Raw genomic sequence first — 15056 nt, 5'->3', positions numbered from 1 at the left:
GGGCCAAAAGGCCTTTTTCTGTGCTGTAGTTTTTCTGTGGTTTCTATGGAAGATTTCCCTTCACAGCTCCTTCAATTGTCACACCTCGGCTGACCTCGAACGTTAACTTGGGCTCTGACTTCACTTGTCAGCTATGGTAGTGTCCCTCATCCATTCTGATTTCGAATATATCTGCCTTGCACTTCCCTCATTTTCACAGAAACTCTAGCCATTACTGCTCTGCTGTCCTTTGTACTAGTATCCCTTTCCAGTCAATTTTGGCCAGTTCCCCTTAAGGGAGTAAGAAGGCAAAAGAAAAGGATACTGTAGTCCAGTTTGACTAACCTCAGTGGTTGGGAACGTGTTGGAGTCTATTATTAAGGATGAGGTTTTAAGGTATTTGGAGACTAATGGTAAAATAAGTCAAAGTCAGCATGGATTCTGTGAAGGGAAATCTTCCCTGATAATTTTGTTCAAGTTCCTCGAGGAAGTAACAAGCAATGTGGATAAAGGAGAGGCAGTGGATGTCATTTGCTTGGATTTTCAGAAGGCATTTGATAAGCAACCACAAATGAGGCTGTTTAACACAATAAAATCCTATGGTGTTACAGGAGAGATTCAGCAATGGATAGCAGAATGGCTGACAGGCAGGAGGCAGCGAGTGGGGAAAAAGGTGCCTTTTCTGGTTGGCTGCCAGTGATGAGTGGTGTTCCTGGGGGTGGGGGGGGGGGGTCGGTATTGGGACTGCTACTTTTCACATTGTTTGTCAGTGATTTAGATAATGGATTGATGGCTTTGTGACAACGTATGCAGATGATAGGAAGATCATTGGACGGTTAGGTAGTGCTGAAGAAGTAATGTGCAGCAGGACTTTGACAATTGGAAGAATGCGTAAAAAAGTGGCAGATGGAATACAGTGTTTGGAAATGTATGATAATGCATGTTGGTAAAAGGAACAATAGTGCAGACTATTATCTAAACAGGGAGAAGTTTCAAACATCACTTCCTGAGCCTCTCATTCATCTGTACCATTATCCCATTCCTGCTCTGACTGGCACGTCTATGAACTTGCAAATGAACATTTAAAACAGAGATGAAACAGTTTTGAGTTTTTGCTTCCACAGCTTTGAAGAAGATCATTTGGAATCTTTGAATATTTTTGAGGCAGAGGTAGATGGATCCTGGATAAACAGAAAGGTGAACTGTTATCGTGGGAGATAGGAATATCTACCATCAGGTTCGCTGTGATCTTGTACAATGACAGAGCAGGGTCGAGGTTTAAATGGCTTTTATTTCCATTGTTGTGCATATATTTGATGTGTTGAACCGACTGTACTTTCGTACCTTTATTCATATCGGGTGCAATGTCACATGGTAAGATTGCATTCTACATCAAGATAGGAATATCATGGTTTCGTATTCTCTCCTTTAGATGAGCTGTCAGAAGGTTCCATATTTACCAACGTTGAATCACTGGGTTTGACGGTCAAGCTCACCTGTGATGTCATTGGAGATTCGAATGTGTATCGGTGGCAAAAGAATGGAGGGGAAATCTCCCAGCGTCACCAACTAACAGATGAAAACAGTACACTTGTTATCCCAAGCGCTTCATTTGAAGACTGTGGAGTGTACGCCTGTATCACAACCAATCCTGTCAGCTCCATCCAGACAAACTACACCTTAATGTTGGGAGGTGAGCTTCATTCATGAATGACATTTTGCAGTTAGCATTTAGACCATATGGATGGCCTATTGAATACAGCCGATGCAAATCAGTGCAGTAGCAGAGAGAGGCAAAAGCTGAATTAATTGGGTTCACGGAATCACAGAATAGCTATCGCAGAGAAGAAAGTCATTCAGCCATTTAAGAATAGATTGGTTTGATCACCCAGCAAACAACTGAATCCTGTTGCTCTGTCCTCTCCCCACAGCTCTGTAAATTCTTTCTTTCAGTTACTTATCCAGACCTCATATGAAATTACAGTTGAATATCCCTTCACTATTCCTGACAATGAACTCTAGACCCTGTCCACTACGGTGCATAAAAAAAATCCCCAAGATATTATTTGTTCTTCTCCCGAAGGGCCTGTATTGTGCTGTAGGTTTTCACTTGGACTTTCTTCCTCTTTATGCCTTTTTTATCATGAAGGCAAAGATCCTATCTTTGTCAAACTACTTTTGTAACCCTTTCTACAAATCTCTTGTTGGTGTAACCCTTTTAGAATTGGCTCCTTTGTATGCTCTTCTCATTCTTCCGACTCTTGGGATGGGATAAATAGGCAGATAATGCACTTCACCGATCAATTAGAACAAACTGCCCACATGTGCATTTGTGTAGCAGCCCCTAACATCAGCTGGAAAGTAGCACCAGAGTGTGTGGTGACACTTGCAGTCTGCCCTGCCCTCAGCACATCCTCAGGTTGTGCTGGTTGTTAATGCAAACAATACATTTCATTGTATGTTGTGATATAGATCTGACAAATAAATGAATCTGAATAATCCATTCTTGACTGGTATAACGATGCATTGTGATTAATGATTCTCAGAGTAGAGTCATTTGGTGTCAGCCTGGGTCACAGATCAGTGAGATTAGACCGGGGTTGGAACATTCCCTTCTCAGCAGGAAATTGTGGAACATTATGGTTTTTGCATCGTTTGTCATTCACTGCCCAATAGATGTTTAATGATTTGAATTTAATTTGAATTTTAGGGCTTTCCCTCAAGGACATTATAATGATTGCTGTATTGACAGCAGGACAGGTGATTTCTGCACCATCTCTTCATTCAGCCATATTGCCGGACCAGTGGAGGTGGAAAACCCTCAGAGGTATCTGTCATTGATTAATTTGCTCTTCAATGAACTTTCAGGCACCACCCAGTAAACCTGAATGAACTTTAAAATAAACAAGGGAAAATGTGGGAAATCAATTCACCACTAACAACTTTGCCCCCACTTCCCCTCTGTCACTGTGACCTGTGGGGTGAAATTGCCCATTTTGTCCCAGTTTTGAAGTGCTTTGCAGTGACACGGAATACCTGAAACAGTCCTGGAGTCACTTCTGACCAAACTGCACAAGATATTTGGGAGAAGTGGCCATGAAAAGTGTTGTCTTCATTCACTCATGTTTTCACCAAGTCTGTTTAGGGGTGGGACTGAGGGAAAGATGCCCTTTCATCCTGATGGTGGCTGTGCCTTTGGAAACAAGGACCTCTTTCACATATGCGGCAGAGTTGTGAAAGGAGTTCTCCTCTCCATCTAGTGTCAGGGGGTTTGAGCAGTTGTATCTCAGACCTGCTGGTGAGTGTACAGTACATGTGGCTCTTTCTTTCAGATTCAGTGGCAATTTCTCTTGGGTGTTTGTAAAAGTTTATTTTCAAAGAACCTCTCTTTCCAATGTAGTTTTCCACATGGAACACCTCTGTCTCCCAGAACCAAAGAAGATGCAACACTTGCTTTATTACCTCTTCCCTTTCCCCATTCCTGGCACACATATAACCCCTCCAGGTAAAGCAGTGAGTGACTTGTACTGAAAATTCTGTGTCGTCACAGCACATTGGAGAAACCATTGCAGGTTGTATGACCACTTTGCAGAACACCAAGGATAACAGTGAGCTTCCAGTTGCCCATCACTTTAGTTTTCTCTCTGATTTCCCGTCTTTAATCTCTTCTCCAGTTCCAGCAAAGCCCATTGAGGAGCAGCATCCCTTATTCCACACTGAGTCCCAAGAGCTGCAATAATGAATTCATCAATTTCAGATAACCAGCCATTACAGTTTATGTTAGAACTGACCACTTCTGACACAAGATCAGAGTGTCTAACCATAACTCTGTTTTCCACTCTCCACAAATACAGAAATGGAAATCTAGGATTCTTTTTTCTTCCAGATTTCCAGCAACTACAGTGTATTGTACACCATTGTTTTTCTTTCTCTCTTGTATTTCTCAGGATTTCTCTCACTCCTCTCTGTGACTAGAAACATCAAGTCTCTACACAAATGCTGTTTGTACTGCTGAGTACCTACAGCATTTTCTATGATACACTCAGTTATTCCTTGTACCTAATAAAGTGGCCACTGAGTGTGTGTTCATGGTCTTCTGCTGCTGTAGCCCATCCACTTCAAGGTTCGATATGTTGTCTGTCAGAGATGTTCTCTTGCACACCGCTGTTATAACACGTGGTTAGTTGAATTACTGTCACCTTCCTGTCAGCTTGATACAGTCTGGCCATTCTCTGACAAAACATTTTCAGCCTCAGAACTGTCACTCACTGGATGTTTTATTTTGCATTTTGGACCATTCTCTGTAAACTCTAGAGACTGTTGTGCATGACAATCTCAAGAGATCAGCAGTTTCTGAGATACTCAATCCACCACATCTGGCACCAACAATCATTCCACAGTCAAAGTCACTTGGATCACATTTCTGTCCTATTCTAGTGTTTGGTCTGAACAACAGTTGAACCTCATGACAATGTTTGCATGTTATTATGCATTGAGTTACTGCCACATGATTGGCTGATTAGATATTCACATTAATGAGCAGGTATACAGGTGTACCTAATAAAGTGGCCACTGATTGTATTTCAGATTCTCAACACGTGGGGGTTTCCAGTCACTATATTGTCTCGGACATACTCAAGGCATTGTGTTCAGCTCCAGTCACCAGGCAACCGGATGGATTTGAATTACCAGACAGTGACGTTGCCATGGCTGAGCTGCAGGATTTTGCTTTTATTTAAATGCAGAGAGGTGACAATGGGAGATTCCAAAGTCGGAGGATCAATATCTGAGGAGAAGAAACCATTAACAATGTCAGTTAACATTTGCCCTGGAAGAGGAGTTGGAGTGAATAAGATTAATTGAACAAGAAGGGGCAGGATTAGAATGGGGATGGTACATCAAAGTTGAAAGTACATTTATTATCAAAGTATGTATACGATATACAACATTGAGATCTGTCTCCTTACAGGCAGCCACAAAACAAAGGAACACAACAGAACCCATTAAAAAGAAGACTGTCAAACACCCTATGTGTAGAAAAAAATGCAAACAATAAAATTAAACAAATAATATTCAGAACTGAAGTTGATGAAAGTGAGTCCACAGACACGAAGGCTGACACAGACACATAGTGGCTTTGTAGATAAACTGAAATTAGAACTGAGATGGGACAGAATCCAGTGAGAGAGAGATGCAATTTCAACACCAGGGCAACAGGAACATTTGGGAACATTGATCCAGTGGCAAAGGGATGGGTGAGAACCACAGAGGCAGGTGGACAGTCTCAGTCACACCCATCGATGGGCATCTATCATGTTGTTGGAAGCAAAATTTCAGAGACAGGAGCAAATCAGGGATTATTCTTGCAATTTTGGTTAAACTTTGAACAAATAATTTAATGATTGGGAGGAAGATCGATGATGCTGAATCAGGTGCCACTGGATCTGATGGTTTAAAACAGTTCTCACGCAGCTACTGTGCTATACAAAATGCAAACCAGCCACAGCCCTGCAGACCTGTGCACCATGCTGCCTTCATCTTATGAGAGACAGCGCACCACAAGAACAAGTTTATCTATGCCTGCTCATGCTGTTTCTATTCCTGATGCGAGAACCTGCACACTGAATAGAAGCTAGCTTCACTGTGCTATCAGAATTTGGAACAGCCTTCCAGATGCTGTGGTTGGAAACATCTGCAACGATGGGGTCCAAGCCTTCAAGAGTTGAGTGCACAAACACCTATCATCTCTGGGAGGGAAGTCTATCATGAAAGGGACCAGGATGGCAATGCTTGGTTGTTGGTAGGTAGGGTTAATACCGGACTTTCAAGAGCACTTGTGAGTTATGTTCTGGCTGGACTTAGTCCTTAAACTGCTGGAGAACAGTGCGGAAAGTACAGGCGCTGTTTTCTCCCGGTAGGGATTAGTTTTTAGTTCCAAGTGCTCCTGCCACGTTTTGTCACCCTGCAACCTTATCCTTCAATCTCTTTGAATTATGGAGGACAGTATGTGTATAATTGTCTCTCTCTAGCAGACCTCATCATCATCATTCCTACTATTGTTCAACGTTTCTTAATTGTACACATGATTTTTTTTTGTTCTATCGCTGAGCAGTAGTGAACCATTTTATTGGCCTATCAGAGTTCTCTTTGAGAACTAGTTGACTTGATCAGCATTTATGATCTGGCTATTGATCATGATTGCACTTAATTTTTTTTAAAAAAGGACATTTACTGTTAAGTCTTTTACATTTGGGGAGATAATAGACAATAGGTACAGGAGTAGGCCATTCAGCCCTTTGAGCCAGCACCACCATTCACTGTGATCATGGCTGATAATCCACTATCAGTATCCAGTTCCTGCCTTATCCCCATAACCTTTGATTCCACTATCTTTAAGAGCTCTATCCATCTCTTTTTTGAAAGCATCCAGAGACTTGGCCTCCTCAGCCTTTAGGGGCAGAGCATTCCATATATCCACCACTCTCTGGCTGAAAAAGTTTTTCCTCAACTCCGTTCTAAATGGCCTACCCCTAATTCTTAAACTGTGACCTCTGGTTCTGGACTCACCCATCAACAGGAACATGCTTCCTGCCTGCAGCGTGTCCAATCCCTAATAATCTTATATGTTTCAGTAAGATCCCCTCTCAGCCTTCTAAATTCCAGAGTACACAAGCCCAGTCGCTCCAATCTTCGACATATGACAGTCCTTGTGAACCTATGCTGCACTCCCTCAAAAGCAAGAATATCCTTCCTCAAATTTGGAGACCAAAACTGCACACAGTACTCCAGGTGTGGTCTCACCAGGGCCCTGTACAGCTGCAGAAGGACCTCTTTGCTCTTATACTCAATTCCCCTTGTTATTAAGGCCAGCATGCCATTAGCTTTTTTCACTGCCTGCTGTACTTGCATACTTGCTTTCAGTGACTGATGTACAAGAACGTGTAGATCTCGTTGTGCTTCCCCTTTTCCTAACTTGACTCCATTTAGATAATAATCTGCCTTCCCGTTCTTACCACCAAAGTCGATAACCTCACATTTATCCACATTCAACTGCACCCGCCATGCATCTGCCCACTCACCCAGCCTGTCCAAGGCACCCTGCATTCTCATAACATCCTCCTCACATTTCACACTGCCCCCCAGCTTTTTGTCATCGGCAAATCTGCTAATGTTACTTTTAATTCCCTCATCTAAATCATTAATATAAATTGTAAACAGCTGCGGTCCCAGCACTGAACCCTACAGTACCCCACTGGTCACGGCCTGCCATTCCGAAAGGGACCCATTAATCGCTACTCTTTGTTTTCTGTCAGCCAGCCAATTTTCAATCCATGTCAGTACTCTGTCCCCAATACCATGTGCCCTAATTTTGCCCACTAATCTCCTCTGTGGGACTTTTTCAAAGGCTTTCTGAAAGTCCAGGTACACTACATCAACTGGCTCTCCCTTGTCCATTTTCATAGTTACATCCTCAAAAAATTCCAGAAGATTAGTCAAGCACGATTTCCCCTTCATAAATCCATGCTGACTCGGACCAATCCTGTTACTACTATCCAGATGTGCCGTAATTTCATCTTTTATAATTGACTCCAGCATCTTTCCCACCACCGACATCAGGCTAACCGGTCTATAATTCCCTGTTTTCTCTCTTCCTCCCTTCTTGAAGAGAGGGACAACATTAGCCACTCTCCAATCCACAGAAACTGATCCTGAATCTATAGAACATTGGAAAATGATTACCAATGCGTCCACAATTTCTAAAGCTACCTCCTTAAGTACCCTGGGATGCAGACAATCAGGTTCCAGGGATTTATCAGCCTTCAGACCCAACAGCCTATCCGACACCATTTCCTGCCTAATATAAATTTCCTTCAATTCATCCATTTCCCTAGGTCTTTTGGCCACTATTACATCTGGGAGATTGTTTGTGTCTTCCCTAGTGAAGACAGATCCAAAGTACCTGTTCAACTCGTCTGCTATTTCCTTGTTCCCCATAATAAATTCACCCGCTTCTGTCTTCAAGGGCCCAATTTTGGTCTTAACTATTTTTTTCCTTTTCACATACCTAAAGAAGCCTTTACTATCCTCCTTTACATTCTTGGCTACTTTACCTTTGTACCTCATTTTTTCTCCACGTATTGCCTTTTTAGTTACCTTCTGTTGCTCTTTAAAAGTTTCCCAATCCTCCGGCTTCCCACTTGTCTTTGCTATGTTATACTTCTTCTCTTTTATTTTTATACTCTCCATTACTTCCCTTGTCAGCCACGGCCTCCCCTTACTACCCTTAGGATCTTTCTTCCTCTTTGGAACGAACTGATCCTGCACCTTCCGCATTATTCCCAGAAACACTTGCCATTGCTGTTCCACTGTCATCCCTGCTAGGGTATTGTTCCATTGAACTTTGGCCAGCTCCTTCCTCATAGCACCATAGTTTCCTTTGTTCAACTGTAATACTGGCACTTCCGAATTTCCCTTCTCCCTCTCAAATTGTAGATTAAAACAATCATATTATGGTCACTACCTCCAAATGGCTCCTTTACCTCGAGGTCCCTGATCAAATCCGGTTCATTGCACAACACTAAATCTAGAATTGAGATGAGATGGAGTGTTTGCCATTGGTAACAACTGGGGTGAGAGAGTAACAGTTAAAGTGGGTCAATGGTGGGATTGTGATTGCTCCCTGGGGAGCTAGCATTGATTGATGTCCAGAATGGCCTCCAATGTCATAATCACTGTGCATTGTTAATGGCTTTCATATTTTTTTTTATTTCTCCACAGGACGTCTGGGATACAGATTTTATTTTCTAAGCCTGTGGATCTGTAATACTTTGTCACTTATCGCCATGTACATTGTGATAATGTATTGGTTTGTGGTTGCAGGTACGTGACCAATACTCTTATGATTCACAATTGTTTAATTCAAAGTTGCTTAATATATTTTCCTTGTACACAAATGTTAAGGAGAACAGAGTAATTATTATTCTGGAATGATGCAGCTAAATAATATTTTAATAATAATAATGATGATATTCTCTTCAGAACTCGTGGTACTGAGGTGAAGACAGATCAACCCTAATCCCGAGGGGCTGCTGATGTGCTGGATTTGATTGAGGTTTAAATGATATCACAGTGTCAGCACACAGAGACCAGTAGTTTATTGTCTCTGGGTTAGTTTCCTGGAGTCTCTGCCCAGTTACCATCATGAGAAATTCCAGTGGGACGCTCAATATCACCCTCTCAGGACAAGCTGAGGGGAGTAACTACAGGACCCACGTAGCGTAAACCAGTGCGACGGAAGTGTTGCATTTTCAGAAGTCTGGTCTTGGCCATTTAAACAAGTGACGGGGATTTCAGACGGTGTTACTGAGGCTACATTTACTCACTGAGAGGAGACCATGGCAGGTAGTCAGGAGTATTTCCAAGTTCCAGTCTAATGACACTGCAGTTTCCCGACAGGAGGATGTTGCACAGGGAATGACATCACCAGTGTTGTGGATGTGGAAACCCCATTAGGGTGTGAGGATGACCACTGTACACAGCACACTATTGAATTTCTGTGGAGGGCATTTCCACTCTGGAAAAAGTAAAACACTGAATCAAAACGGTGCTTTGTAAGGGAATTTCTGTGGTAACGTTTCTCAGTCCCAACGTGTGGAAGTAGCTTCTATGTACCATTAATACCTTGAAAACTCCAATTACACCTGAGTAAACTGCAGGGAATGCAGTTCTAATCTGTGTAATCTCTCATAATTTAACACTCCAGTACACCTCTGCCTTTGGATGAGACATGAAACCAAGCAACCATTTATGTTCCCTGGGAGAACATAATGGATCACCTGGTGCTATTTCCTAAAGAGCAACAAAGTTCTCACCAGTATCGAAGAAAACAATTCTCACAACCAGCATCACTAAAGCAGATTTAGCTTGGTTGTCAGAGGCAGAGGTGGCAATGGCTGACAAATAGTGTACTGCAGTGATTGGTGCTCAGTCCTCTGTTGTTTGTCATTCACGTTAACGATTTGGACAAAAATGTAAGTGACACGATCAGTAAATCCATGGACAACAGCAAAATTGGTGCGATAGTGGACAGTGAAGAAAGTTGTTGTCTAAGTATAGAACAAGACCAAGATCATCTGTGTCAGTGGGCATAGGAATGGCAGATGGTAATTAACTTAGGACAAGTACATAGTTCCCTGGAAGTGGTGACGCAGACCGACAGGATTGTAAAGAAGGTGAACGGTGTGCTTGCCTTCATCGGTAGGGCATTGAGTACAAGGTTGGGACGTCACGTTACAACTGTACTATCTTTAGTCAGACCACACCTGGAGTATTCTGTTCCAATCTTGCAGACATAAATAAATATTACATAAATGAATATTACATAATCAGAATCAGGTTTATTATCACCAGCATGTCGTGAAATTTGTTAACTTAGCAGCGGCAGTTAAATGCAATATATAATATAGAAGAAAATTATAATTGTAATAAATAAATAACTAAATCAATTACAGTATATGTATATTGAATAGATTAAAAATCATGTAAAAAATGAAATATTATATGGTAAAAAAGTGAGTTCGTGTTCAAGGACTCAATGTCCGTTTAGGAATCGGATGACAGAGGGGAAGAAGCTGTTCCTGAATCACTGAGTGTGTGCCTTCAGGCTTCTGTACCTCCTACCTGATGGTAACAATGAGAAAAGGGCATGGCCTGGGAGCTGGAGGTCCTTAATAATGGCGCTGCCTTTCTGAGATACTGCTCCTTGAAGATGTTCTGGGTACTTTGTAGGCTAATACCCAGGATGGATCCGACTAAACTTACAACCCTCTGCGGCTTCTTTCGGTCCTGTGCAGTAGCCTATCCCCACCCCTCATACCAGACAGTGATGTAGCCTGTCAGAATGTGATTAGACTAGAAAGAGTGCAGAAAAGATTCACCAAGATGGTGAGCAGAGTTAAAGTTGATTTTCACAGTGGCTCCCATTCACAGAATTTGTCTGAATTGTTCAGTCTATGTACATCAGTGAATAGATGTGCAGAGTCAAAGCAGCTGTCAGAAACACTCCTGTTTCCTTCCTCTGTTCACCATCTGATGTTCCAACACAAACATCTGGAGTGATGGAGCTGGTGACAGTGACTGACATGTCTGAGTGTTCGATGAATGCCATGTACAGCTTTTTCTTCTCTGATGGACTGTTGACCACATCATGAAATGAGGGAAATTAGGTTGTATTCACACTGAAAGCAGCCAGTGAGGTATTTCCACCAGTGAAGAATTGGTATCGAGCTCCAGTTATGAACAGCAGACTGTACGGAAACTGGTCAGAATTGGAATGAAAATTTCAGCAACTTTCTGTGAAATTTATGGGCTTCTCCATAATCAACTGTTGTGGATGTTTTGACAAAGAAACTATGGACCATAATGAGCTCTAAGGTCTGACCATTGGAACCAGAGGGAGCAGCCAGTGCAGAAATTGGCAGCAGGTGATATGTAAAGACTGGGCTGGAGACCCACGTGGAAAATAGAGTGGGCACCGTGAATTATTCATTCATACCTGACATTGCAGTTCAGTGTCTTGTGAATCTATACAGGGTTTGCTGGTGCAGGTCTGGGTCACAGGTCGGCACACTGGGTGGGAATTGGCAAGTTCCCTTCACTGGGACATCAGTGTAAGAGTTTGGTTGTAGCAACCACTGGAAGTGTTCATTGACATTTCTCTGGAGCTTTGTTACATGTTTGCTTATTTGATTTATTTTTAATTGCAGGCCTTTCACCGCTGGACTTTGTAGTGGTTGCTGTGATGATCATAGGACTGCAGCTTTCTTCATTTTATATCAATGAACTTCCATATGAGACCGAGATTTGGGAATTACTGAAAGGTATCTGTCATTGTTTAATACACACTTGGTATGAATTTTCAAGCAAGTGAAATGTGACATATTTTCAAAAGAAAAAGATATCAAATTAAATCTCGTCTGAATTATCAACACCCTGTCCCAACTCTTCCAATCCTATACATTTGGGTGAAGTTGTCCTGTTCATTCCAGTTATGAGCTGATGTTTTGTGGTGTCACAGAATGCCTGGAGATATTTGGGAATTGTCTCTGAACTGACTCCGGAGGGTCTTTAATAGAAGGGACCCTGAGAGGGGCTGACTCAATCCATTTGTGTTTCACATTGTGTTCAACTTCAATGTCACACAAAATCAGTTTGGAGCTGAGGACCGAGGGAAAGGTTCTCTCATGATCCTGATAGTGGCAAGGTTGGGAAGGAGTAGGACTCGTCTCCCTTGTGTCTCTGTTGGATACTTACTACAACATTTTCATTCAACAGCAGCTTTCAGCTCTGTGGCTTTTACCCCCAAGTTCCTTTCCAGCTTATAAAACATCAAAATATTGTTATTCCTTCCTCATGTCCTCATTCAGGAACTTCCTGGAATTCCACTTCACAATTAAACTTTCAACACAGATTATAGTTCAAGAATAGTTGCAAATCTACATCTCCTGGCATTAATATAATGAAAAGTACTGTGAAGCTTCAGAGGCAAATTGCAAAATAATATGTCAGCAAGTCACAGGGAACAATGATGATGCAGGTGACCCTGGACTGAACATAGAGTTCGGTTTGAAAAGAGGAGCACAAGTGGAGAGTTTCAGACAGAGAAACTCAGAGTTTGGTCTTTGTGGTAAATCAAAGCACACACACCAGTGGTGGAGTGATGAAGATCAGGAGTTCACACGAAAAGAGTCAGAGAAGTGAAGAAATTTCAAATGCATCTGGACTAAACTGTTGTAGAACTGGGTCAGGGAATGTGAGGTATAAAGATTTAGCAGGTCATGAGAGCACAAATGAGATTTTAATTATTAGGCTTAATAACAGGACACCTAAAACAGTAAACGTCAATATGGTTTAGTGAGAGGGAGATCATGTTTGATCTATTTATTTGCCTCTTTTGCAGTAATAACGTGCTGTGGGTAAAGGTGGATCTGGTGTGTTTAGATTTCCAGTGAACTTTTACTATGGTGTCATCTCAGAGGTTATCGTGGAGAATGTAAAACAGGAAGAAGACAGTTGGCATAAACCATAGAAACCATAGAAACTACAGCACAGAAACAGGCCTTTTGGCCCTTCTTGGCTGTGCTGAACCATTTTCTGCCTAGTCCCACTGACCTGCAAACAGACCCTATCCCTCCATACACCTCCCATCCATGTATCTGCCCAATTTATTCTTAAGTGTTAAAAAAGAACCCGCATTTACCACCTCGTCTGGCAACTCATTCCATACTCCCACCACTCTCTGTGTGAAGAAGCCCCCCCTAATGTTCCCTTTAAACTTTCCCCCCCCTCACCCTTAACCCATGTCCTCTGGTTTTTTTCTCCCCTTTCCTCAGTGGAAAATGCCTGCTTGCATTCACTCTATCTATACCCATCATAATTTTATATACCTCTATCAAATCACCCCTCATTCTTCTACACTCCAGGGAATAAAGTCCTAACCTATTCAACCTTCCTCTGTAACTGAGTTTCTCAAGTCCCGGCAACATCCTTGTAAACCTTCTCTGCACTCTTTTAACCTTATTTATATCCTTCCTGTAATTTGGTGACCAAGACTGAACACAATACTCCAGATTCGGCCTCACCAATGCCTTATACAACCTCATCATTATATTCCAGCTTTTATACTCAATACTTTGATTAATAAAGGCCAATATACCAAAAGCTCTCTTTACGACCCTATCTACTTGTGACGCCATTTTTAGGGAATATTGTATCTGTATTCCCAGATCCCTCTGTTCTATTGCACTCCTCAGTGCCTTACCATTAACCCTGTATGTTCTACCTTGGTTTGTCCTTCCAACGTGCAATACCTCACACTTGTCTGTATTAAACTCCATTTGCCATTTTTCAGCCCATTTTTCCAGCTGGTCCAAGTCCCTCTGCAGGCTCTGAACACCTTCCTCACTGTCTACTACACCTCCAATCTTTATATCATCAGCAAATTTGCTGATCCAATTTACCACATTATCATCCAGATCATTGATATAGATGACAAATAACAATGGACCCAGCACTGATCCCTGTGGCACACCACTAGTCACAGGCCTCCACTCAGAGAAGCAATTCTCTACCAACCACTCTTTGGCTTCTTCCATTGAGCCAATATGTAATCCAATTTACCACCTCTCCATATATACCTAGCGACTGAATTTTCCTAACTAATCTCCCATGTGGGACCTTGTCAAAGGCCTTACTGAAATCCATGTAGACAATATCCACTGCCTTCCCTTCATCCACTTTCCTGGTAACCTCCTCGAAAAACTCCAATAGATTGGTCAAACATGACCTACCACGCACAAAGCCATGTTGACTCTCCCTAATAAGTCCCTGTCTATCCAAATGTTTGTAGATTCTGTCTCTTAGTACTCCCTCCAATAACTTACCTACTACCAACGTTAAACTCACCGGCCTATAATTTCCCGGATTACTTTTCGATCCTTTTTTAAACAACGGAACAACATGAGCCACTCTCCAATCCTCCGGCACTTCACCCATAGACAGCAACATTTTAAATATTTCTGCCAGGGACCCCGCAATTTCAACTCTAGTCTCCTTCAAGGTCCGAGGGAACACTCTGTCAGGTCCCGGGGATTTATCCACTTTAATTTTCCTCAAGACAGCAAGCACCTCCTCCTTTTCAATCTGTACAGTTTCCATGATCTCACTACTTGATTCCCTCAATTCCATAGACTTCATGCCAGTTTCCCTAGTAAATACAAACGCAAAAAACCTATTTATGATCTCCCCCATTTCCTTTGGTTCCGCACATAGCCGACCACTCTGATCTTCAAGAGGACCAATTTTATCCCTTACAATCCTTTTGCTCTTAATATACCTGTAAAAGCTCTTTGGATTATCCTTCACTTTGACTGCCAAGGCAACCTCATGTCTTCTTTTAGCCCTCCTGATTACTTTCTGAAGTATTTTCTTGCACTTCTTATACTCCTCAAGCACCTGATTTACTCCCTGTTTCCTATACATTTCATACAACTCCCTCTTCTTCTTTATCAGAGTTGCAA

At 42.1% G+C, this 15056-nt stretch overlaps 1 protein-coding gene across 4 annotated transcripts in view; it reads left to right on the top strand.

Annotated features, from left to right (window-relative positions):
• The window catches only part of LOC140198142 (uncharacterized), a 188439-nt gene that overhangs the window by 69459 nt on the left and 103924 nt on the right, over positions 1 to 15056 (top strand). For all 4 annotated transcript variants that reach the window (XR_011886108.1, XM_072259107.1, XM_072259106.1 and 1 more), the window contains exons 5-8: positions 1412 to 1672; positions 2690 to 2806; positions 8758 to 8859; positions 11745 to 11858. Coding sequence is in view for 3 of the 4 variants with exons in the window: in XM_072259107.1 (XP_072115208.1) it covers positions 1412 to 1672; positions 2690 to 2806; positions 8758 to 8859; positions 11745 to 11858 (594 nt within the window). In the remaining variant the exon portion in view is untranslated. The remainder of the gene's footprint in view (positions 1 to 1411; positions 1673 to 2689; positions 2807 to 8757; positions 8860 to 11744; positions 11859 to 15056) is intronic.

Source organism: Mobula birostris, chromosome 5, assembly GCF_030028105.1.
Source record: "Mobula birostris isolate sMobBir1 chromosome 5, sMobBir1.hap1, whole genome shotgun sequence".
Lineage (NCBI taxonomy): Eukaryota > Metazoa > Chordata > Chondrichthyes > Myliobatiformes > Myliobatidae > Mobula > Mobula birostris.
This window is presented reverse-complemented; position numbering and strand designations above follow the sequence as displayed.